At 42.1% G+C, this 24,290-nt stretch overlaps 1 protein-coding gene across 7 annotated transcripts in view; it reads right to left on the bottom strand.

The window, feature by feature from the left end:
* The window catches only part of zdhhc17 (zinc finger DHHC-type palmitoyltransferase 17), a 155,590-nt gene that overhangs the window by 98,939 nt on the left and 32,361 nt on the right, over positions 1 to 24,290 (bottom strand). For all 7 annotated transcript variants that reach the window (XR_011346821.1, XR_011346820.1, XR_011346822.1 and 4 more), the window contains exon 3: positions 12,901 to 13,023. Coding sequence is in view for 1 of the 7 variants with exons in the window: in XM_069904363.1 (XP_069760464.1) it covers positions 12,901 to 13,023 (123 nt within the window). In the remaining 6 variants the exon portion in view is untranslated. The remainder of the gene's footprint in view (positions 1 to 12,900; positions 13,024 to 24,290) is intronic.

Raw genomic sequence — 24,290 nt, 5'->3', positions numbered from 1 at the left:
CACTGAGTGTGCCTCTTCCTGTACCTTTTACCTGATGGGAGCAGAGTGAAGAGATCATGGCCTTGAGGATGGAGGCCTGCTGTCTTAATACACTGCCTCTTGTCAGTGTCCTCATGGAGTGAAGACTGGTGCCCATGATGTCACAGGCTGAGTTAACAATCCACTGCATTTTTATTTTGCCCTGAACATTGGTACTTCCATATCAGACCAGCCAAGATGCTCCCTTTGTCCTCAGTGATATACCAAATTTCCTCAAACTCTCTACAACGTCTAGCCGCTGCCGAGCCCTCTTCGTGATTGCATCAACATGGAGGCTCCAGGACAGATTCTCGGAGATGATGACACCCATAAATTTGAAGTTTTTGACCCTCTCCAATGCTGAGTCCTGTTGAAGTCCACAATCATCTCCTTGGGTTTGCTCACATTTACTTTTTCTCCTGTCTCGCTTTCTTTCTTCTTTGGCTTGGCTTCGCGGACGAAGATTTATGGAGGGGGTAAAAAGTCCACGTCAGCTGCAGGCTCGTTTGTGGCTGACCAGTCCGATGCGGGACAGGCAGACACGATTGCAGCGGTTGCAAGGGAAAATTGGTTGGTTGGGGTTGGGTGTTGGGTTTTTCCTCCTTTGCCTTTTGTCAGTGAGGTGGGCTCTGCGGTCTTCTTCAAAGGAGGCTGCTGCCCGCCAAACTGTGAGGCGCCAAGATGCACGGTTTGAGGCGTTATCAGCCCACTGGCGGTGGTCAATGTGGCAGGCACCAAGAGATTTCTTTAGGCAGTCCTTGTACCTTTTCTTTGGTGCACCTCTGTCACGGTGGCCAGTGGAGAGCTCGCCATATAATACGATCTTGGGAAGGCGATGGTCCTCCATTCTGGAGACGTGACCCATCCAGCGCAGCTGGATCTTCAGCAGCGTGGACTCGATGCTGTCGACCTCTGCCATCTCGAGTACCTCGACGTTAGGGGTGTGAGCGCTCCAATGGATGTTGAGGATGGAGTGGAGACAACGCTGGTGGAAGCGTTCTAGGAGCCGTAGGTGGTGCCGGTAGAGGACCCATGATTCGGAGCCGAACAGGAGTGTGGGTATGACAACGGCTCTGTATACGCTTATCTTTGTGAGGTTTTTCAGTTGGTTGTTTTTCCAGACTCTTTTGTGTAGTCTTCCAAAGGCGCTATTTGCCTTGGCGAGTCTGTTGTCTATCTCATTGTCGATCCTTGCATCTGATGAAATGGTGCAGCCGAGATAGGTAAACTGGTTGACCGTTTTGAGTTTTGTGTGCCCGATGGAGATGTGGGGGGGCTGGTAGTCATGGTGGGGAGCTGGCTGATGGAGGACCTCAGTTTTCTTCAGGCTGACTTCCAGGCCAAACATTTTGGCAGTTTCCGCAAAGCAGGACGTCAAGCGCTGAAGAGCTGGCTCTGAATGGGCAACTAAAGCGGCATCATCTGCAAAGAGTAGTTCACGGACAAGTTTCTCTTGTGTCTTGGTGTGAGCTTGCAGGCGCCTCAGATTGAAGAGACTGCCATCCGTGCGGTACCGGATGTAAACAGCGTCTTCATTGTTGGGGTCTTTCATGGCTTGGTTCAGCATCATGCTGAAGAAGATTGAAAAGAGGGTTGGTGCGAGAACACAGCCTTGCTTCACGCCATTGTTAATGGAGAAGGGTTCAGAGAGCTCATTGCTGTATCTGACCCGACCTTGTTGGTTTTCGTGCAGTTGGATAATCATGTTGAGGAACTTTGGGGGACATCCGATGCGTTCTAGTATTTGCCAAAGCCCTTTCCTGCTCACGGTGTCGAAGGCTTTGGTGAGGTCAACAAAGGTGATGTAGAGTCCTTTGTTTTGTTCTCTACACTTTTCTTGGAGCTGTCTGAGGGCAAAGACCATGTCAGTGGTTCCTCTGTTAGCGCGAACATTTACTTTTTCTCCTGTCTCGCTTTAACCCCCTTCAATTTGCGTCCCCAGCAACTCATTCCCAAACCTCAGGATCAAACCTCAGCGCTCCCCTCTGCAACTGGATCTTTAGTTTTCTGTGTAACAAACCACAATCAGCAAAGATGGTTAACAATCACACTCAACACCTGTGCTCAAGAATGTGTACTCAGTCCTTCTACATCCACGACGATACAGCTAAACACCATTTCAACTCCATTTTCACCGTTACTGACAACACCACAGTAATGGAGATTGAAAGTCCCAAGGCAGGGAGACAAGACAACTACCTCTCTCTCAACATCAATAAAATGAAGGAGATTATTGTTGACCAGGAGAGGGAGCAGAGTCTATACCCCTATCCACATTTTAATGACACTAAAGTCAGACTAAATAGCTTCAAATTCTTAAGAATAAATAACTTCAATGATCCAACCTGGGACAAGCCCACTGACCCAACATTCTAGAAAGTTTCCTCTTGATGCTCTCTCTGGCTTCCTTCCTATGCCTAAAGACGTGCAAGGTTAGTAGGTTAAATGTTTACATGGGTGTATTTGGGTGGCGGGGGCTTGTGAGCTGAGGGCTGTTACTCTCCAGTATCTCTAACTTTAAATAAACACTTCTATTTTTTTTTTTAAAAAGACTTAGAAAGTTCAGTACGTTCCCCCAGCTCTCAATAACTTCTACAGGTGCACCATTGAAAGGAGACTTGTTGGATGCAGCACAACATGGTTAAGGAGCTGCTCTGCTCAAGATCAAAAGAAGTTATAGAAGGTAGTGAACACAGCTCAGAACTTAGAGCAAACTTCTTTCCTCTCTATGGATTCCATCTCCAACTCCGGCTGCCTTGAAGAGACAGCCAACTTACTGAAAGACCTATCACACCTTGTAAGCACTCTTCTCCTATTGTGAAAGCTTAAGAGTGTGAATCCTTGCACCAAATGGCTTTAAGGTAGTTTTCTCCCTGAAGCCTTCTGAATTTACACCTCAACAGTGTTATCTTGCTGCCCACTTACTGCAGAGCTCCTTCCAAATTGGATGAAAATAGATAGATTTTAATATTTAAGGGTAGGTCTTTTCATTAAAGAACTTGTAGTGTATGTACAATATGGATGCCATGCAAGCGACCTCTGCTTGAAAGAATGCTTGCATTCTCAGGGAATCACCTGCGTTAGTTATCCCTATACAATAAAATCCCCCTTACCTGGCATCTATGGGGATCGCAGATGCCAGAAATGCGAATTTTCCTAGTCAACTGAGATACTCTATTACAATGTCTAACTAATACACCATCCATTCAAAGACAAAAGAGAGTGCAAAATGTAAACTAGTTTGAAAAATAAAATCAGTATCGTTGAATTTAATTATGCAAAGTTCACTTTAATCAAGTAATTCCTGTAACTTAAAAATTTAAATTCAAACCTCTGTCACTGGCCCTGTAACAGTGTTGTGCTAGCCATTACACTACCCATCCCACCTCTCCCATGTTTACAGATAAAGCCTTACCAATATGAATCAAGATAAAGGCTCTTACTAGGCAGGGATAGGGAGACCTTTTGGGAGAGTCATCCCAGCGGCATCGGCCGGCTCTTCCTCCTGGATGCCACCATTTTATTCAACATAGATTTATTGAAACTTTAATCAAACAGCTGCTGCAGGCAGGGCACAGCCGGGGCACTCCGCTGGCTGTTGTTAGGTCTGCTTTGTTCATGAATGAGTGAGACAAACACCAGACTGAGTCGAAATCAGGGTTCTTTGTTCTTTATTACCGGATTGTAACACTTGCGACTAACGATGTTAGTCGGAGAATGCATTCTGCCGTTATCAGCAAAATGGTGATTTTTTATACCCTTGGATACGTGCTTAGAACATCATCATATCATTACTTGTCCAATGACTAAAACTGTTGCTATCCTTTCCCTGCTAGCTTCCTGCCTCTCAATCCATCAATGTCTCTCTTATCTTGTAAGTACAAGGATGCATTCACATCTTGTTACAGCCCTGTACAGGGTAACTCCTTACACATTCCCATCTCATGATGTTTTACCTTACACTGTTTGCTCCCATCTTCACCAAAGGGTTGTGTATTGCTTCAAAGAACATTTACTTTTACAATTTTAAACTTTCTTTTTAAAATATTTTTATTGATTTTAATTAAAAAAACATAAAAATAAAGGTACAGTCGATGATATGGACAGTTACACAAACTAAAAAAGACATTCCGTTTAACACTAAGATACACAAATTGTACATCATATCCATAATTCATATTCTAAATAGTATATACTCTTTTAGAAAAAACCTCTAATAATGCAAAAAAAAGAAAGAAGAAAATAGTAAAGGAGAAAAACTCAAACCCCTTACCTAACTGCGTTGCCAGATGCTACATATGACTGGTATTAAAAGAAAAATGGATGTTAAAAAATTAATATAAAGAATTGGAAAAGATACAAATCAATTTAATTACATTGAAGTAAGATAGTGAGTTATAAATGACCCCCATAACTTCTGAAATCTTATTCCTGAATTATTAATTGAATAATGAATCTTTTCCTTATTTAAAATTTTATTTATTTCCTCGATTGTTTTTTGCCAGTTGGTTGGGTTTCCAGTTGATTAAATTCTGGATAATAGGGATTCTACTGTATATGTGGCATGCCAACTAATCACAGGAGTGAAACATTGAAGACATATCTGGACTTGTAGATGGAATGACCTGGAAGTAGTCAACTGAAACAGTATTTGTGGAGACAGAAATAGTTTTCATTTCAGACCCTTCACCAGAATGGTACGGTGCTCATTCTCTGGGAACCTGCTGTACCAACACAGTAAGCTCCCAAGGCAACAATGATTTGTTTTCCTGCTTCCTTCATGAAGAGACAGAGAGACTGGTACTGCTCAGGGAACCATTTCATCTCTGAGACACCTCAGTGGCATCTTTTATTCCCACCTGAGCAAGTAGACACCTGCTTTCTTCAATATTTGAACCTAAATAACAGCAGCCCACAGTGATGAGGAGGAATACCAGTGTCTTCTGGGAAGAAACACAAACCAAAAACCTCTAGAGTCAGCTGTTTGAAAGCAATTAGAGACAGGGAAAAAATGTTGGCCTTACCGGTGCAGCCGATATACAAGAGTTTTTTTCTAATTCATTAAGTAGATAATAATGGTACATCTGCAGATGGCTGCAGTGATCATGTAATTTGAGAATGATTTACTTATGCCTGAAAATTCGATCCTTGAACTACAAATCTGCACACAGAAAGTGTGGATATTTGCTTCCTTGCGCATCAGATGATGGAGGGCAGGAGTTCCTTTACTCAGTTTTACTCATTTCTCTGTGAAGTGGTCACCGTTCGATAGAGGATGTGGTACTACAGAGGCTGAACTGTGCACTGCTTCTCCCAATTTACACTTGTTTTCTTGAGTTACATTTACAGCATTTCTTCTTGCCATCGTTGGCTCTCTGACCAGCGATGAGATGGGAGAGAAAAGCATTCACACAATATCCAGTCCGGGGGTGGGGAATGGCAGCTGTTGAACAGGGATCATTGCCTCAGTGTCACTGACAGTGGCTTCAGTGAGAATTCTGGCATGAGATCAACAAGCTTTCCTTTGGATCCGTCCATTCTTTCAGAAGCAAAACCTGCATGTGAAATAGCTTAATATGAATCTGTGAAATCAATGGTCTGTGATTGGTAAGATCTCAGCTGGGTGGAACTTGTGACTGTAACTTTATCTGTGGAATCATTGCTTCGAGGAGAAAACTGCAAGAAAGTTTCACTGGGACTCCCTTTGACCAACAATGACTCTTGCCAGAAAAGGGTCACATGCAGGTTGGGAAAATTACAATACTGCTCATGGTTGACCACATTACTCACTTACTTACCCATGGAGAATGGACTCAACATTTAAACTTTGTTTCTTTTTCCAGAGATTTTCTCTGACCTGCTGAGTAGCCCCAGTAGATTTTAAGGGTCCGCAATTTCTTTTTTTTTCAGTGGCCAATTGAGCAAAAACGTGCTGATTCAGTAATTTCTGGCACACCAAGTGGAGATTTTCCGATGTTCCCCTGCTGATCTCTCAGCTGCAGTCATGACTGTTGTGTAAAAATTATAGTAGTAACTTAAAAGTAGAAAATGCAGAATTCACTGTCACTCTGGGAATGAGTTTCACCTTTTCTCCCGGCATTTACATTTTTCCAATTCTTTGAGGCAATGGAATGTCCGTGCAACATTAAACTTGGTGTGTAATTGAATCTATAAGGTGCATCAAGACAACCATCTGGCCTATTCCCCAATATCTTTGATTCCTGACTTTTACAGGTACTTCAATCAATATCGCACATGAATCTGCTCACGAGAATCCTGCATGACTGATGTACTTTCAATTCATCTGTTTCTGATACTCACTTCAGGGTGTTTTCTTAGATTAAAGAGCTTGCTGAATGAAAATGACTGTTGAAAAATGGAGAAAGACAAGGATGGATGGAAACTTCAGATTGGGAATTAAAAGAACAAACTGGAGACACTGATGGGTCAGATTAAGATAAAGTAACGTGCAATTTTCAAGTATGTTAAGGATAAGAAGGTAATGAGAGAAAGTAAAATGTCCGTTCAGGCAACACACAGTGAACATAGTTGAAAAGTAAAAATTTAGGATGTCAAGTACATCATGCAATTCCATAGAAAATTTGCCATGCTGGTCCTTTGTAGGCACAAAGTTATTGCCTACAACGGATGCTGCCTGACCTGCTGGGCTCCTCCAGCATTTAGTATGTTGCCCCAGTTTACCAGCATCTGTAGTCTCTCTTGTTTACCTCTGTGCCTACAAATTTGTGGCAAATTTTCTATGGAATTGGATGATGTACTTGACATCCTAAATTTATACTTTTCAACTATGTTCACTGTGGAGGAGGTGATTGGAGAATTGAGTGGGGAGGGGGGGGAAATGATGGAATTTAGAATAAATCACCATTAAAAGGAGATACAAGATATCCCCAAGGCCCAATGAAATGTATCCCAGGCTGCTATGAGCAAGAGGAGACTGGTGGGGCTCTGAAAAAAAAAGTTCAAATCTTCACTGGCCACAGGTGGATGTAATAACACACCAGGTAACTGCAGGTATAGGAGTCCAACATGCCAGGTATCAAAATTAATGGAGAAAGAGGAATAGTAATCTTCCCTTTGAGTGGCAAGGATTGATGGTTTTGTAAAAGGGAGATTTGACTGAATTGTTCAAAGAGGTAACTAAGGATAGAATTGATGGAGGCGATGTGGACTTAAGCCCCTTTGAAAAAGTTCCCAGGTGGAAAGGCACATGGAATCTAGGACTATTGGATACAAACACATAGCATGGTGACAGGAAGGTAAAGGTGACTTTTTTAGTGAGTAGAAGTTTGTGACCAGTGGAGTACCGTAGACTTATTGCTGCGATCCTTGCTATATGTTACAGTTAGACAAAGACGAACAGGATAGAAACAGGCCCTTGGCGTGCTATGTTCATGCTGATACCACTGGACAATGAAGATTTTGCTTACTGAACACTTTTGTATTTCACAGATTTTAGACCGCTGATCATTAAAATTGCCTTAAAACTTTCATATCACATACCAATTGTTAGATATAATGTATTTTTGTGATTTCCTGTCATATTTTAAGTCTACTTCAAACATACAAAACCATGAAATCCTACATGTCATTGAAAATTCATTTTCTGCCTTCGCACTTGGACTCCTTCCCCGCTGATCTTGGTGCAGACGGTGACGAACATGGTGACAGGTTTCACCAGGACATTGCGTCCTTGGAAAAGGTGTAAGAGGGTGTGATAGTACAGATTCTATCTCCAATGTGTATATGTATATATTGTGGTATAGGATGGTGGTGATTGGCTGAGAGCATAGCCAAGCCTACTGGCAGGTCTTAAAGGGTTGCTCCTAGCCAGACCCAGATCATTCTGGACTGGTCAATCTACATGTGATACACTCCAGTTAATAAAAGCCTTGGTTTGGATCAACAAGCCTTTGATTCTTTCGACGTGCTCGAAGGTTTACAAGGGATGGAGCGTATGATGCGACCAGAACGCCGCAACATTGGCCTGCAGTCAGCTACAGCTCCGAATGACTTTAAGCACTGGGTGAGGTGTTTTGAAGTTTACCTACAACTCTCTGACCCTGCCGTGGAGGAGGACGGCCATCGACTACTAGTATTGATATCTATGGTGTTCCCGAGAGTCTATAAGAGCATCCAGGACGCAGCCACTTATGCCGCAGCCATGAAGGTATTGAAAGGACTCTATGATCAACTGGTAAACAGGGTCTATGCCCGGTACAAACTAGTGACCAGGAGGTAACTGCCCGATGAGTCCTGTAGAGCTTATAGCCAAGCACTAAAGGCACTGGGCAGAGTCTGTGCCTGCTCAGATAGAACTGCTGCTGAGATCACCGACGATCTCATTCGGGATGCCTACGTGGCCGGGGTTCGATCGAATGAGCTGAGGCAGCGCCTGCTAGAACACGGGGGAGAAAACCTAGAGGACGCAACTTGGATCGCAGAGATAATGGAGGCTTCTGTCTTAAGTATGGATGCTTACTCTCAGGGCTAGATCCCACGCGATGAAATGAGTAGGATGCACTCCCTCAACCCTACTACCCCACAGCCCACCGACGGCATGTCGGCCGCCTCTATACTGCCTGATGCGATCCCGAAGTGCTACTTCTGCACAGGAGGGACAAGAACAGCAGGTCCCAGTGTCCGGTGAGGAGAGCCAGGTGCCAAAGTGCCTTAAAAATTGCCACTTTGTTGTAGCCTGTCGCTCCAAAATGGCCACCGTCAAACACAGCGCCGTGAGGCCCAACCGTCACCATCCCATTCAAAGATCTCTTATTCAGAGCTCTCATCCAATGTGAACGAGGGCTCCACCACGCGGCAGCGCTTGACATCACGGGCCAGGCACAGAGCGCGGAAGGTACAGCCCACCCTCGCCGCGAAGACATTGGCCTGCTTGGACCTCCCACACGTAGCAACAACTGCCCAGGCCCAAGCCCCAACTTCAACGACCGCTGCCGCCACCATCGCCGCTACCGATGATGCCAATCAGGTACACGCTGCCGACCAGCGACCCGCCGCTGCCGACCAGCGACCCGCCGCTGCCGACCAGCGACCCGCCGCTGCCGACCAGCGACCCGCCGCTGCCGACCAGCGACCCGCCGCTGCCGACCAGCGACCCGCCGCTGCCGACCAGCGACCCGCCGCTGCCGACCAGCGACCCGCCGCTGCCGACCAGCGACCCGCCGCTGCCGACCAGCGACCCGCCGCTGCCGACCAGCGACCCGCCGCTGCCGACCAGCGACCCGCCGCTGCCGACCAGCGACCCGCCGCTGCCGACCAGCGACCCGCCGCTGCCGACCAGCGACCCGCCGCTGCCGACCAGCGACCCGCCGCTGCCGACCAGCGACCCGCCGCTGCCGACCAGCGACCCGCCGCTGCCGACCAGCGACCCGCCGCTGCCGACCAGGGACCCGCTGCCGCCAACAACTGCCCATCTGACCGCCCCACCACCGCCGAATGCAAGCAGCGACCCCCAGCACTTACTGTTGGTTGGCCGACACCCCCAGCAGGCTGCAGGCAGCAGTCCCAGCTCCTTGATGCTGACAGCTCCAGCCCAACTGTTTCTGTGACGTTACCATGCACACGTAGTGCATTACAGGCCCGACGCTGCGTGACATCACCTAAGACTCCACTGTTCCCAGCATAGGCCTCTGCATCAGTGACTCTGGACCAGGACTGCCCCCAGCCCCTTACAAAAGCAATGGAGCTGATTAAAGTGCATGGACACCATACCAATTGCTTATTTGACTCAGGGTCATCCAAGAGTTTTATCCGTCCAGACCTGGCCCACCGTTGCGGACTGGTCATTCGCCCACTGACCAGAAGATTTCGTTGGCGACCAGTTTACACTCGAGTGGGGTAAAGGGGTACTGCGTGGTGACCCTGAAAGTCTAGGGCATCACATTTACCAATTTTAAACTGTTAGTTCTCCCCCAACTGTGCGCTCCAGTATTGCCGGGACTGGATTTTCAGTGCCAGTTCTGAACTGTTTCCCTGCACTATGGGGGGCTCCATGCCCCACTCTCTGTCTGTAATCACTCCACCCACCCCAGAGGCCTCCTGCCAGTGACAGCCCAAGCCACCCGGCCCCCACTTGTAGCCTCCAGCACTCTTCGCAAACCTCACCCCTAGCTGGAAACCAGTGGCCACCAAAAGCTGGCAGCATAGTTACGAGGACAAGAAATTCATCACAAGCGAAGTGCGCAGACTGCTAGACGAGGGCATTATCAAACCCAGCTCAAGTCCCTGGAGGACCCAGGTGGTGGTTGTTAAAAATGGGGAGAAGCCGCGGATGGTGGTTGACTACAGTCAGACAATCAACCGCTTCACGCTGCTGGATGCGTACCCCCTCTCATGGATGTGGTGAATCAGATCGCCCAATACCATGTGTTCTCCACCATTGACTTACGTTTGGCCTATCACCAGCACCCGATCCGCCAAGTAGACCGACTTTTGACGGCCTTCAAAGCGAACGGGTGGCTGTATCAATTCCTCAGGGTACCCTTTGGGGTCATGAATGGTGTCGCGGATTTCCAGCAGGAAATGGACCGGATGGTAGACCAGAACGGACTAACAGCTACTTTCCCGTATCTGAACAATGTCACCACCTGCGGCCATGACACGCAGGACCATGATGCCAACCTCGAGAAATTTTTTCAGACTGCGATTCAGCTGAACTTAACCTACAATTTCGACAAGTGTGTCTTCTGGACCACTCGGCTTGCAATTCTACGTTGTGTGGTGGAGAACGGGGTGGTAATGCCAGACCCTGACCATATGCGTCCCCTCATGGACTTGCCCCCCCCACCCCACTCCCAATAGGCATTCAGACGTTGCCTGGGATTTTTCTCTTTCGATGCCCAATGGGTTCCACACTATGCCGACAAGGCACAGCCACTTATCAAGACCACCTCCTTCCCCCTATCAACCGAAGCCAAAGCGACCTTCGACCGCATCAAATCGGAGATCACCACTGCAACGCTGTATGCCGAATGAAAATCAGTGGCAAAACATTTTTAGGTCATTTGAAATAACGCAATGTGTCCAAATTCCTATGCGATACAACAAATCTGAAATTATCTTTGTGTTTATCTTGAAGTCGTCTATCATAATCCCCAAATTTCTTTTCAGGAAGCCAACCTTTTGAAAAAAATTCTTGTCCAAGTGTAATCACTCCTTATCTGTCCAAAGTCCCCCTTCCCAGCACTTGATCTGAAGGCTTTGTTTGCCATGGTGATCAAGTGCACATCTACATACTTCCAGGTTTCAAGTCTGCTTCCACCACCCACCTAAACAGTGCATTCCAGATTCCAACCACCCTCTGGATGTAAAGGTTCTTCCTCAGATCCCCTCTTTAACTCTGTACTCCAAACCCATGCCCTTCAGTCTTATTTCAGCTATGAGGAAGGGTTTCCAACTCTATCTTGTTCACATTGCTCATAATTTCATACACTTGTTTCAGTTCCTCTTCAGCTTCCTCTGCTCCAAGGATGACAAACCCAGTCTCCACAATCTCTCCCCATCACCAGCAAACCTCTTTGGAAATCTGCTCAGTGTAATCACATCCTTCTTCTCGAATGGCAACCAGAAAAGCACACAGCATTCCAACTGTGGTCTAGCTAAAATTTTATTAAATTGCACACTCTTGCATTCTATGTTCTTGCGAGTGAAGGCGACTATCCTTTATGCATTCTTCACCAAACTACCACTCGTGTTCCCACCTTCACTAATCTGTGGACTAATAAATAAAGGTTCCTCAATATTCCTTATGGCTCCACCATTGTTGCTAATGCCCTACCTTTTTAGTTCCTAATTGCACCACCTCATACTTTCAAGCATTAAATTCCATCTTTCCAGCTAATCAATATCTCCTGCCATCTGTTCTCTCACATCAGCTGGAACTTCCAGTTGCTAGCCATTTTAATTCCTCTTCCCATTCCCACACCGGCCTGACTGTCCTCAGCTTTATTCATTGCCAGGGTGAGGCCAAACACAAACATGTGTTTGTGTACTTGAATCCCCATGGCAAACGAAGCCGACAGACGAAGTGCTGGTAAGTGGTACTTTGTATGATAAGGTGTTGAGTACACTGGACTATAAATTTTTTTCAAAAGTTTTGCTTCCTGCAAAAAAAAAGGGGATTAAGATGGACAACATCAAGTAGAACACAAAGATAATTTCAGATTTTCTGTATCATGTAGTAAGTTGGAGAAACGTTAAATTAACTTTTATTAAATTTAGCATGTTTAATCCCATAATTGCTTTGGTTCAACTGACCTAAAAATATTTTGCCACTGATTTTAGTTTGTACTCAACATTTGATGCCTCTCGTGTCAGTGTCCAACAATAATTGGCCAGCATTAATGGATTCTACTTGCCAAAATTCCATGTTACCATGGTCACAATGTCTTGATGAAACCTTTCACCATGTTCATCACTGACTACACCAAGATCAGAGGGAAGAAGCCCAAGCCCGAACTTGCATGAAGAACAGCATGGGTAGCCTACAACCTAATAGTATGAAGATTGAATTCCCCTCCTCTGATCCAGTTCCACTGTTCCCATTCCTCCAACTTATTCTAATACATACTTTTCACTCATGCCAGAGCCCAGTGGTCTCCACCTCTACTCCCTGTCTACCTCTCCCACCTTCATCTGTTCAGTATCCAACTACCAACCTCTCCTCTTATTTCGACTACAAAAGCTTGAGAAATACTTCATCCGTCAATGTCATTTCCAGAATATAAAACAGACTACAATCAAGCACTGGATTTATTTATGGACAGTTTTTTTTTAGTGGCCATTTAAAGCTTGTTTAATAATTTTTTCATCACAGTTTCAAGTGCATAGATTTTCACAACCTACCTGCTCAGATCAATTCTGTTATTGATAGCAGCCCAGTGAAGAAGTGTTACATTTTCTTTATCAGGTTGCCGAACATCATAACCTGCTTCAACTAGTTCTCGACAGCGGTCAAATATTCCATACCTGGAAAGGAAGGAAAATAACATTGTTCCATTTGTCTGATAATTTGTTTCATCATTAACTTCCATCTCCGTTCTCAGCACCTACACACAGATGAGTGAATGATACAGTTCAATGTTCAACTTGTAAAAGTGCTCTGACTCAGTCTGATGATGAAATTCCTACGCTCAATCACTCAAAAATATTGAGATGATCCTCTTGGAAGGTGACAGTATGCTATAATTGGTTTCATAAAACTTAAGCTACAATACATGGCAGAAAGATAACCATTATGTCAACCTTCTATAGGAGTTCTTTCAAGAGCACCCTGGTCAACTGCATCATAGTGTGGTGCAGTTTCTGCAGAGAAATTGGTAGGACAATCCACAGGACCACAAGAGTGGCAGAAAGGATCACCGGAGTCTCCCTCCTCTCCCGCCCCCTCCCCCCCCAACATCAACCAGGATTATTGTCTGGAGGTGCGCAAAATCATTGAGGACCCCTTCCACCCCACACAGCTGCTTCTGTCGGGAAAGAATTACAGGAGTATCAGATCCAGAGCCACTAGGCTGAGGAACAGCTCCTTCTCACAGGCAATAAGAATGCTGAATGACCAAAGGATCTACTCACACTAATCACTCGAGACACTCATATGTACAAAGCAATATTTATTTTCATAGATAAAATACTTGTCCTGTATTTGTATGCGTGTTATGTCTGGTTGTGTGTCAGCCTGTTTTGCATTGAAGACTGACGAATGTCGTTTCGTCGAGTTGTACTTGTATAATCGGATGACGATAAACTTGACTTACCTAGTACCAATTATTAGAAACTGCATGGGTGTGGTGGGAACTGTATCTTGAACGTTTCTAGCTTCTTCCTTATTCCACCAATACTCGTAGTTTAAGCTCACATACAAACACTTCACAATCAGGTTTAATACCATGAATATGTGTCCCAAAATGTGTTATTTTGCAGCAGTATTGTGCATTACAGATGCAAAATTACTAGAACTTACAATTCTGTAAATATAAGCTTAAAAATGAATAACTAGTGCAAAAAAGAGAAAAAGTGAGCTAGTGTCCATAGGTTCACTGTCCATTGAGAAATGCGATGACAGAGGGCAAGAAACTATTTTTATACCGCTGGGTGTTCGTCTTCAGGCTCCTCCTGTACCTCCTCTTCCTGATGGTGGCAGTGAGAAGAAGGCATGGCCTGGGCAGCGAGGGTCATTGATGAAAGAAGTTGCTTTCTTGAGGGACTGCCTCCTAAAGATATCCTTAATGGAGTGAAAACTAATGCTCATGATGAGTTGTCAAATTTAGAACCCTCTGAAGCCTGTTCTTGTCCTATGCATTGGCACCTCCATACCAGACAGTGCTGTAGTCAGAATGCTCGCCACAGCACACCTGTAGAAATCTACAAGTCTTTGGTGACGTATCAAATCTCCTCATGAAATATAGCCACTGGCGTGCCTTCTTCATGATTACATCGACATGATGGACCCAGAATACGTCTTCAGATGTTAACACCCAGGAATTTGAAGTTTCTTACCCTCTCCACTGCTGACCCCCTCGATGAGGACTAGTTCGTGTTCTTCTGGCTTCGCCTTGCTGAACTCCACAATCAAGTCCTTAGTTCTGGTGATGTTGAGTGCAAAGTTGTTGTTGTGAAACCACTCAACTAGCTGATCTATCTCACTCCTGTCCACTTCTTCATTGACATCTGTCATTCTGCCGGATTTTGGCCAAGTATTAAGGGATTATATTCGCGACAACTCTCAAGAATTCTTTCACAGTTCTACAAGAGACAGAAAATTTTTTGCCAATGAACAGAAGTTTGCCCTTATTGATCTCACTGTATATGTCCGTGGTCACTCAAGAAAATTTACATAAAATTAGCAAAGAAAACAGGCCATTTACACCAAATGGTCTCCTCTAGTAATCAAGCTCCAAATCAGCCAACTCTCACTTCTTTTATCCCACCAAATGAACTACTCCTTCATGCATTTCTCGAACTTGCAGTTACCCAATTTCTAATTAAATGTTCAACTTGCCATGAGCTTCAATGGCTACTCATGACATTAAGTTCCACACTTTAACTACAGGTACTCTCTGCATTAATTATATTGTCATCCTATTTTTGTACTCCTTCCCAACTGGAAACGTGAGAATTCCGCAGACAATTCCATTGTACCAAAATACTCCATCACCTGCTCAGCGTTACTGAATTGGGATGACATTCTTAGCAAGTTTCCAAACACAAGTATTCTTTTCTGCAGTGGAAGGAAACCATTTTATGCAATATAAATGAGCGAGTGATAATATCGTGTAAATGAGAGGAATAGGTGCAAGGACCAAAGGATAAAAGCTGAGAATGCAAATAACTTGCACTTCATCATATATCTCTGGGATTCTGATTTAGCAACTTCAAGGAAAAAGGATAGTGGATTCTTTGGAAAGGCTGACAAGATGGTTTTCAAAGTTTTTTTTATGTAAAAAGATCATAGTTAAAACTAAATGCACAAGCCAACCAGCATTTAGCCTCCACAGATGCTGCCTGACCCATTGAGTTCCTCCAGCCGTGTTTGTTAGCAAATTTTTTTTAATTGCCAACGGTCCAACCATTACCTTGTTGAATCACTTTACATCTGTTGGTGACTCAAGGCAAAGACCCATGCAGACTTGCTGGTGAATTTGGACAAGGGATTCTCACCAGGCGGCGGACTGCTAGAGAGAGGCTGAAGGGTGACAACCTAGATGCGAGAGTGTGCCAAGATCGTATTGGAGGTTGGATCTGGAGCTCGGGTTGCCAATAGTTTGGACTGAAGGCTGTGTGGCTGTGGAAGCACTGGAGGCAAATCCATGGACACTCGAGTGACTTTGGGGAATTCTCTTCTCCTTCTCTTTTTCTGCCTGCAGTGCCAGGCAACTTGTGCTAATGGCAAATCTTTGTCTGTCTGGCAGTCAACTAAAAGAAATGTCATGTAGTATCACATTTTTTGTTTTAATACATGACAATAAAAGAATATTGAATCTTGGAATCCTTGTGTTCTCCATTTGATTGTAAGTATATAAATTATATCAACCAAGTTGCACATCTAAATTTACAAGTTCTAGTATCCAAAGGATACCAGCAGTTGTTTGGTTTTACAATCACTGCCTTTAATTTGAGAATCGAGAGGCAACCAAAGATAACTTACATGATCAGCCCTGGTGCCTGTGATCTGGCTATATTCCTCACTGAAAAGGAAGCTCAAGTCCTTTTCCAATTGAGATCATTCCAATGGAATAACATCCTTTCCCTAAAATGAGACATTCTTATTCACATGCTGCCAAACTGAGTTAGAGCAGAGAATGGGCTAAAGTGAAGACAATCCAAAAATGGGACTTTATATGATTTTGTCTTAAATCTGTGTACAGACTTGCAATGTATATGCTGGCTCGATTAATAATCCAATATCGGACCAATAATCTGAAGGATGAGTCCAGATTCTCCAATGGAATACTGAAAATTCATATTCAGTCAAAAAACTAAAAATATCGCGATACTTTTGAAAGATAATATTGTACACGACTGGATTCAGGTAACCCATTACCTCTGTGCTTGCTGATACGATTGGGTCCACATTAGGTAATGTCTTAGCTTTAATATTCCCACTTCTTATCCAAAGCCCTACATAGTTTCACACCTCTTGGCAACCTTCTATAAATCTTTGAGGTTCCTGCCTCTCCTAATGGTTGCCACTTGCTGATTGTCAAATTAATTCAAGTCAAGTCAATTGTCATTTGATTCTACAAGTACAATCCAATGAAACACTTTTCTCTGTTAAATAATTGTTGTTCCACTGGCACCAGTGTTCAGTCCTGAGCTCTAGAAGTTTATCCCTCAGCCTCTACACGTCTCTTTCCTTAATTAAGGTGTTCTATCGTGTAGCTAAATTATTTGCCCTCATATCTTCAGGAATTCGGAAACATTTTGGTCACTGAACCAGCTCGAACTGCTTTTGCAACATTAAAGGCAGCATATAAATGTAAATTGCTGCTGTTTGCTTGAAACAGTTTTGCTTTAATCTCAAATATCAGCTTTCAGGAGGAGTCACCTGATGGAGTAGTGGCTGATAGGGTAAAACCAGCCCTCTCCAGAAAAAAAAGTCAAGACAAAGCTTAACAAATATAAAGTATAAGAAATAGAAGATAAAGTTGCAGAGAAGAGAAAGAAGGTGGCATCCAAGAAGGAAAAAGTAAAAACAATGGGAAAAAAAGAAGAAAAGTCACCGGAAAAGAAAGGAGAAGGCCTTGCCTGCACAAAGGAACAGGGAGCCGTGGTGGCGAAGAGCGCCCAATCTCCGAGGTTGGCGCCGGCTCCACGGAGTCATGACCCCCCACCCACCCGACCAGTGGACTGCAAAAATGGCTCTCTGAGCCAAACAAAAGTGCGCAATTAAAAGTAAAAGGAAACACCGACGGGAGGGGGGCTCAGCTGAGGAGCGGGCAACCACGGCGCGACCCGCTGAGGGACGCCCGACACTAGGGCTCTCAGCTGGAAGATGAGGAAGGTGGCAAGAAAGGGAGTGAGGAACCAGGCAAGGAAGAAAGTCGACGGGGCGAATGGCAAGAGGAGCAGCAGCAGGAGGTCTGACAGATGAGCAGCCCAGGAGGGGAGGATCAACAACAAGAGGCCAAGCAAGAGGCCCGACAAAGTGATACAATCAACTCATCAGGAGAATCAGAAGAGACACAGATACAAAGAGAAGAAGACAAACACAGGTACAGACACAGGAGAAAGAAGAAAACCAAGATCTTCACAGAGAAATAGAAGGTAAAACAGTTATGGACAGAATATAGATAAAACTTTTTTTGAAGAACAAGTGAGAGCATTAAAAGAATGGTTGTCATTAGAATTTAGTGCAATTAAAAGAAAAATGAAAGCAGAAGATAAAATGCAAAGATTAGAGCTGGTCATGACAGAAATAGGGAAAAGAGTAGAAAATGTGGAAGAACGAGAAACAGCTGTAGAAATGGAAGTAAACGACTTGAGGAAAATTGGAAGAAAGTGACAAAAAAATTAAAGAGTTGTTAGCTCAGAAAATTGATATGTTGGAAAATTATAGTAGGTGAAACAACATAAAAATAGTGGGCCTGAAGGAAGATGAAGAAGGCACAGACATGAAGGAATTTATAAAAGAATGGATCCCAAAGGTCCTGGGAACGACAGAAATGCAGGAAGGAATGGAAATAGAAAGTGTGCTGACAAGATCATTTTAAAAGTTTTTTTTATATAAAGAGATCATAGTTAAAACTAAATGCACTAGCTCCGAAACCGCAGACACATCAAAAACCAAAATACACCTTAGTAAAATTTTTGAGATATACGACAAGAGAAAATATACTGGAGCGGGCAAGGAATAAAATTAGAGAAGATAATAAACCATTGGAATACAAGGGTCAAAAATTATGTTTTTACCCAGACATAAGTTTTGAACTCTTAAAGAGGAAAGAGTTTACTACAGCAAAATCAATTCTATGCAAAAATGGTTATAAATTAATGTTAAGGCATCCAGCCGTGCTTAAAATATTTATACCCGGGGAGCAAAACAGACTGTTCTCGGATCTGGAGGGAGCACAAGAATTCACAGAGCGTTTGCAGGATAGAAGGAGAGATGAAGAGATGTAATAAGAATGAAGAACAGTTATCTTTTTCTTTGGCTTGGCTTCGCGGACGAAGATTTATGGAGGGGGTAAAAAGTCCACGTCAGCTGCAGGCTCGTTTGTGGCTGACAAGTCCGATGCGGGACAGGCAGACACGATTGCAGCGGTTGCAGGGGAAAATTGGTGGGTTGGGGTTGGGTGTTGGGTTTTTCCTCCTTTGCCTTTTGTCAGTGAGGTAGGCTCTGCGGTCTTCTTCAAAGGAGGTTGCTGCCCGCCAAACTGTGAGGCGCCAAGATGCACGGTTTGAGGCGATATCAGCCCACTGGCGGTGGTCAATGTGGCAGGCACCAAGAGATTTCTTTAGGCAGTCCTTGTACCTTTATAATATATAAAGATGTAAAAACAATGTATATGAAGAGAACTAAAGAGGGAAAAGAGAGGGGAAGGAAGGAAGTAAGGGGGAAAAAAGGGAGAACTTTGTTATATGTGTAAAAAAAAAGTGTTTTCTGGGGGGGTTGGGGGGAGAGAATAACCGTCACTGTGAAATCAGTTGATGCTTGCGAACAAGATCGCAATCCAAATGGAAAGGGGAGTTGTGGTTGCCCGGAAAGGGATAAGGGGCAACTCAGAGAGGGGGAGGGGCATTTGGAGTTAAGGTAATATTGGGTATGGGAATTGTTAGAGTATTTTATGCTTTAAATATGAAGGGAAAAACTGAGAGATGAAAATGGGTAAAAGGGAGATGGAGGTGGTGAGGAAGCGGAAAGGAGGCGTAAACAGGATATAAGATGGCCACGTTGAACAATATGACTATAAACATTAATGGAATACATAACCAAATTAAAAGGAAGAGGCTATTAAATTTACTGAAAAAAGAAAAAATAGATATAGCATTTGTGCAGGAAACGCATCTAATTCAAAAGCTAGAGGTGTAGCTATATTAATTAATAAAAATGTACCAATAAAAATAGAGGAGGAAATAATAAATCCAGCAGGGAGGTATGTAATGATAAAGTGTCAGATATACTCAGAATCTTGGAATTTGCTCAATATATATGCACCTTATGAGGAGGATCAAAAGTTAATGCAAGATATTTTTTTGAAGATTGCAGATACACAAGGAAATATATTGATAGGAGGAGAATTTAACCTTAATTTGGATCCAATTTTGGATAAAACTGGACAAAAGAAAAGCAAAAAGAATAAAGTGGCCAAATGTATGGTTAAATCACTGCAGGAAATGAAACTTATGGTTATATGGAGGAGGCAACACCCAAGAGAGAAGGAATATTCACATTATTCGAGTAGGCATAAAACATACTCAAGGATTGATATGTTTTTGTTGTCAGCCCATATTCAAGGGAGAGTTAGGAAAACTGAGTATAAACCTAGATTACTATTTGATCATTCACCCCTGTTATTAGTAATAGAACTGGAGGACATCCCACCAAGAACATATAGATGGAGGTTAAATTCCATGCTACTTAACCATATAACCATTTACGGAGCGGAAACAGGCCATGTTGGCCTTTCGAGTCCGCGGTTCACTGATTTTGTGCGCCCTCTTCAGGCATTGGTCCCGGTAGATCTTCATTCAATGCCGGTGGAAAAAGCCAGGAATTTAGAGAGTTTATTGAATGCCAAATTAAAACATATTTTGAAATAAACATGGAATCAGTGAAAGACAAATTTATATTATGGGACACAATGAAAGCCTTCATTACAGGGCATATAATAAGTTATGTAACTAAGATGAAAAAGGACTACAATTGTGAAATAGAGCAGTTGGAAAGGGAGATAGTAAGTATGGAAAAGGAACTCGTAAAAAAGGATGATATAATGAAAGGGAGAGAATTGGCAGACAAAAAAAATAAAATATGAAACATTACAAACATACAAGGTGGAGAAGAACATAATGAAAACAAAGCAAAAGTATTACGAACTGGGAGAAAAAACACATAAAATATTAGCCTGGCAACTTAAAACAGAACAAGCTAAAAGAACTGTATTGGTATCAAGGAAAAAGAACAAACAAATTACATATAATCCAATAGAGATTAATGAGAACTTTAAGGAATTTTATGAACAATTATACCAAACTGAGAACGAGGGGAAAGATGATAAAATAGAAGAGTTTAGCTAAAATTGAACTGCCAAAATTGCAAGAGGAACAAAACAAACTGATAAAAACCATTTGAAATAGAGGAAGTACAGGATAGATTAAAAAAGATGCCAAACAATAAAACACCAAGAGAGGATGGATTTCCAATAGAATTCTATAAAACATTTAAAGAGTTATTAATTCCTCCTCTCCTGGAAGTAATGAACCAGATAGAAGAAACTCAAAACTTGCCAGATTCATGTAAGACAGCAATAATTACAAAGACGGGGAAGGATCCACAATACCAGCATCACGTAGACCAATATCTCTACTTAACTCAGATTATAAGATAATAGCGAAATTATGAGCAAACAGATTGGCCGATTGTGTACCAAAAATAGTAAAACAAGATTAAACTGGATTTATTAAGAAAAGACGAACAGCAGATAATGTCTATAAACATTAACCTAATTCATGCAGTTCAAGGAAATAAGAAACCAACAGTGGCTGTTGCTTGAGATGCAGAAAAAGCCTTTGACAGAGTAGAGTGGAACTATTTATTTAAAGTATTACAGAGGTTCAATCTACCAGAAAAATATATTAATTGGATAAAAGCATTGGATAATGGACCATCGGCAAAGGTAACAGTAAATGGATATGTATTGAGCCAATTTAAATTAAGTAGGTCAACTAGACGGGGATGTCCATTATCCCCTCATTGTTCGCCTTAGCAATAGAACCATTGGCAGAACTGATGTACAGAAAATGAAATAAAAAGGATAAAAATAAAGGAGGAGTATAAAATCAGCTTATTTGCAGATGACCTAACAGAACCAGAAATATCAATAAAAGAATTACATAAGAAATTGAAGGAATATGGAGAAATATCAGGGTATAAGATCAATGCAAATAAAACTGAAGTAATGCGGATTATAGAGAATTTTTAAAAGAATCATCATTTAAATGGCAAGCACAAGCAATCCGATACCTAAGCCACTTGTACAACCTAAATTATCAGCCACTAATAAAGAAATTGCAGGAAGACTTAGAACATTGGAAAGAATTACCGCTAACGTTGATAGGGAGGGTAAATTGCATTAAAATGAATGTCTTCCCAAGGATACAATACTTATTTCAATCGTTACCAATTCCCTTAACTGAGAAATTCTTTAATGAACTAAAGAGAATAATAAGAAAATTCTTCTGGAAAGGGGGTAAACTGAGGGTAGCATTAGATAAATTAATAAAGAGGTATAACCAAGGTGATTTGCAGTTACCAAACTTTAAAAATTATTATAGAGCCGCACAATTAAGGTATTTATCAGACTTTTACCAGACAAGGGAAAAACCAGTCTGGACTAAGATAGAACTAGATAAAATAGGGGAGAAGTACCGGAACATATACTTTATAAGTGAGATGAAAAGCTGGTACAATATAAAAGCTCACCAGTATTGCATCATTTACTTAATATATGGAAGAAGATCCACTTAGAAAGGAAAAAAATGAATTACCAAATACCAAAATTGTTATTGACACAAAACCCATTAATCCTTTTTACAATAGATAACCTTTCCTTTAGAGAATGGGAGAGAAAAGGAATCAAAAGAATAGAAAATTGTTTTTTGGGAAATAATTTATTAACATTTGAACAGTTGAAGTACAAATATAGAATAACTCATGGTACAATGTTTGCATATCATCAACTGAAAGCTTATTTAAAGGATAAATTGGGAAACAGAAATTACCAGAAGGAAGCAGCTTTGAATATGTGATTACAGACACAATGATAATTAAAAGATTTATAATGAACATGTACATCAAGTTGCATGATAAGGAAAATGATGAAATAAGCTATAAACCCAAACAAAAGTGGGAAAAGGATTTAAACATAAAGATAAAAAATGAAGCAGGGGGAAAAGTTATGTTCTGGAACTATGAAGAACATAATAAACACAAGGTTACGCATGATACAGTATAATTGGTTACACAGGTTATATATCACTCCGCAAAAATTAAAAGAATGGGATCCAACATTATCAGATAGATGTTTTCGCTGTAAGAAGGAAATGGCAACAACAGTACATGCAATTTGAGCATGTACGAAAGTGAAAAAGTTTTGGGAAGATCTAAATCAGATATTAAATAAAATCACAAAAAATAACATACCAATAAATCCAGAGATCTTTCTTCTAAGTAATATAAGTAAAGAATTAGGCCTCAAATTGGATAAAGTAGCAAAAAAGTGTATAATGTCAACTTTAAAATGGAAGAGAGCATGAGAATACAGCAATGGTACATGGAAATGAATAAATGTATTCCATTGGAAAAAATAACATATAATTTAAAAAATAAAGTCACATTATTTGAACAAATTTGGGAGGGCTTGCCTCGGACCTCCACCCCCTAAAATGATAAGAAGACAAAAATGATTTGATTCAGTGTGTAAAAGCAGATGACGCATTTTTCTTGTTTATTTTTCATTGTGTGAAGACATTGTTTCATGGTTTTATTGTATTGTATATGTTGAATATTTATTGGTCTTGGAGGGGGGTGGGAAGGGACGGAGGGAGGGTAGGGGGGGAAAAGGAGAAAATGCCACTGTGTATATTTAATGAGAAAAGTTTGTATATATTTTGGTTGATATGGTTCACACCGTGAAAAATAAAAAATTATATTAAAAAATATCAGCTTTCAGGGCATCCTCAAACCACGGGCAAATTTCCAATCGTCCTTTAATTTTCAACCAGATTCCAAATGGATTTGGTTTATTTTTGGTCATACCCAATTATATCACAATTATACTACACACCTTTTAGTCCAGTTAGTTTTATAAGCCTCACAGGCAAGGAACAAACTCCTTTGCCAGTAACATTTCTATTTATCTCTCTAATTCTGCCACAAGTTTGCTGGCAAAGGGTTTATGCATTGCAAAGACGCAGGTAACTGAAGAACATCATAAACACTTGAACATTATAACCTGGAGGGATACAATTTAAATCCAACAAAACTGAAATAAAAAATGTAAATAAAACAGCTTGCCACACTGATTGCCTGATATATATATGGAAAAGACTAAAAAAGTAATTTAGCTGGCTTGTGGACAATAACTACATTGAGACAAAGCTCTATTAATAAATCCTTACTATAATAAGTTGTAACCAAAAGCCTTTGTAAGGTAATGCTACACTTGCATAATACCAAATTTTATAATTCATGTCAATCCTTCTCATCTGACAAACTAAATTAGAATTTGAAAAGATAGGAGGTAAACAAGACGACTGCCGACGCTGGAAAACTGGAGCGACATGCAAAGTGCTGGAGGTTGCCAGAGTGTGTGGATGGGAAGATGACACTTCGTGACAAATACCCTTCATCAGAAATTTAAAATGATAGATTTGTACAAGGAGATTTTACTCTTTAAGTCACAAGTGGTTGTTGCCAGCTGCAGTGACAATGGAGTGATTTGGTGCTTAATGACTCATTAAATTGGGCTGTGTGAAGGTAGTCAGTGTATGCGAACAGAACAAAATAATCGTAA

Source organism: Narcine bancroftii, chromosome 11, assembly GCF_036971445.1.
Source record: "Narcine bancroftii isolate sNarBan1 chromosome 11, sNarBan1.hap1, whole genome shotgun sequence".
Taxonomy (NCBI): domain Eukaryota; kingdom Metazoa; phylum Chordata; class Chondrichthyes; order Torpediniformes; family Narcinidae; genus Narcine; species Narcine bancroftii.
Note: the sequence above shows the minus strand (reverse complement) of the source record. Positions and strands in the feature narration are given on the sequence as shown.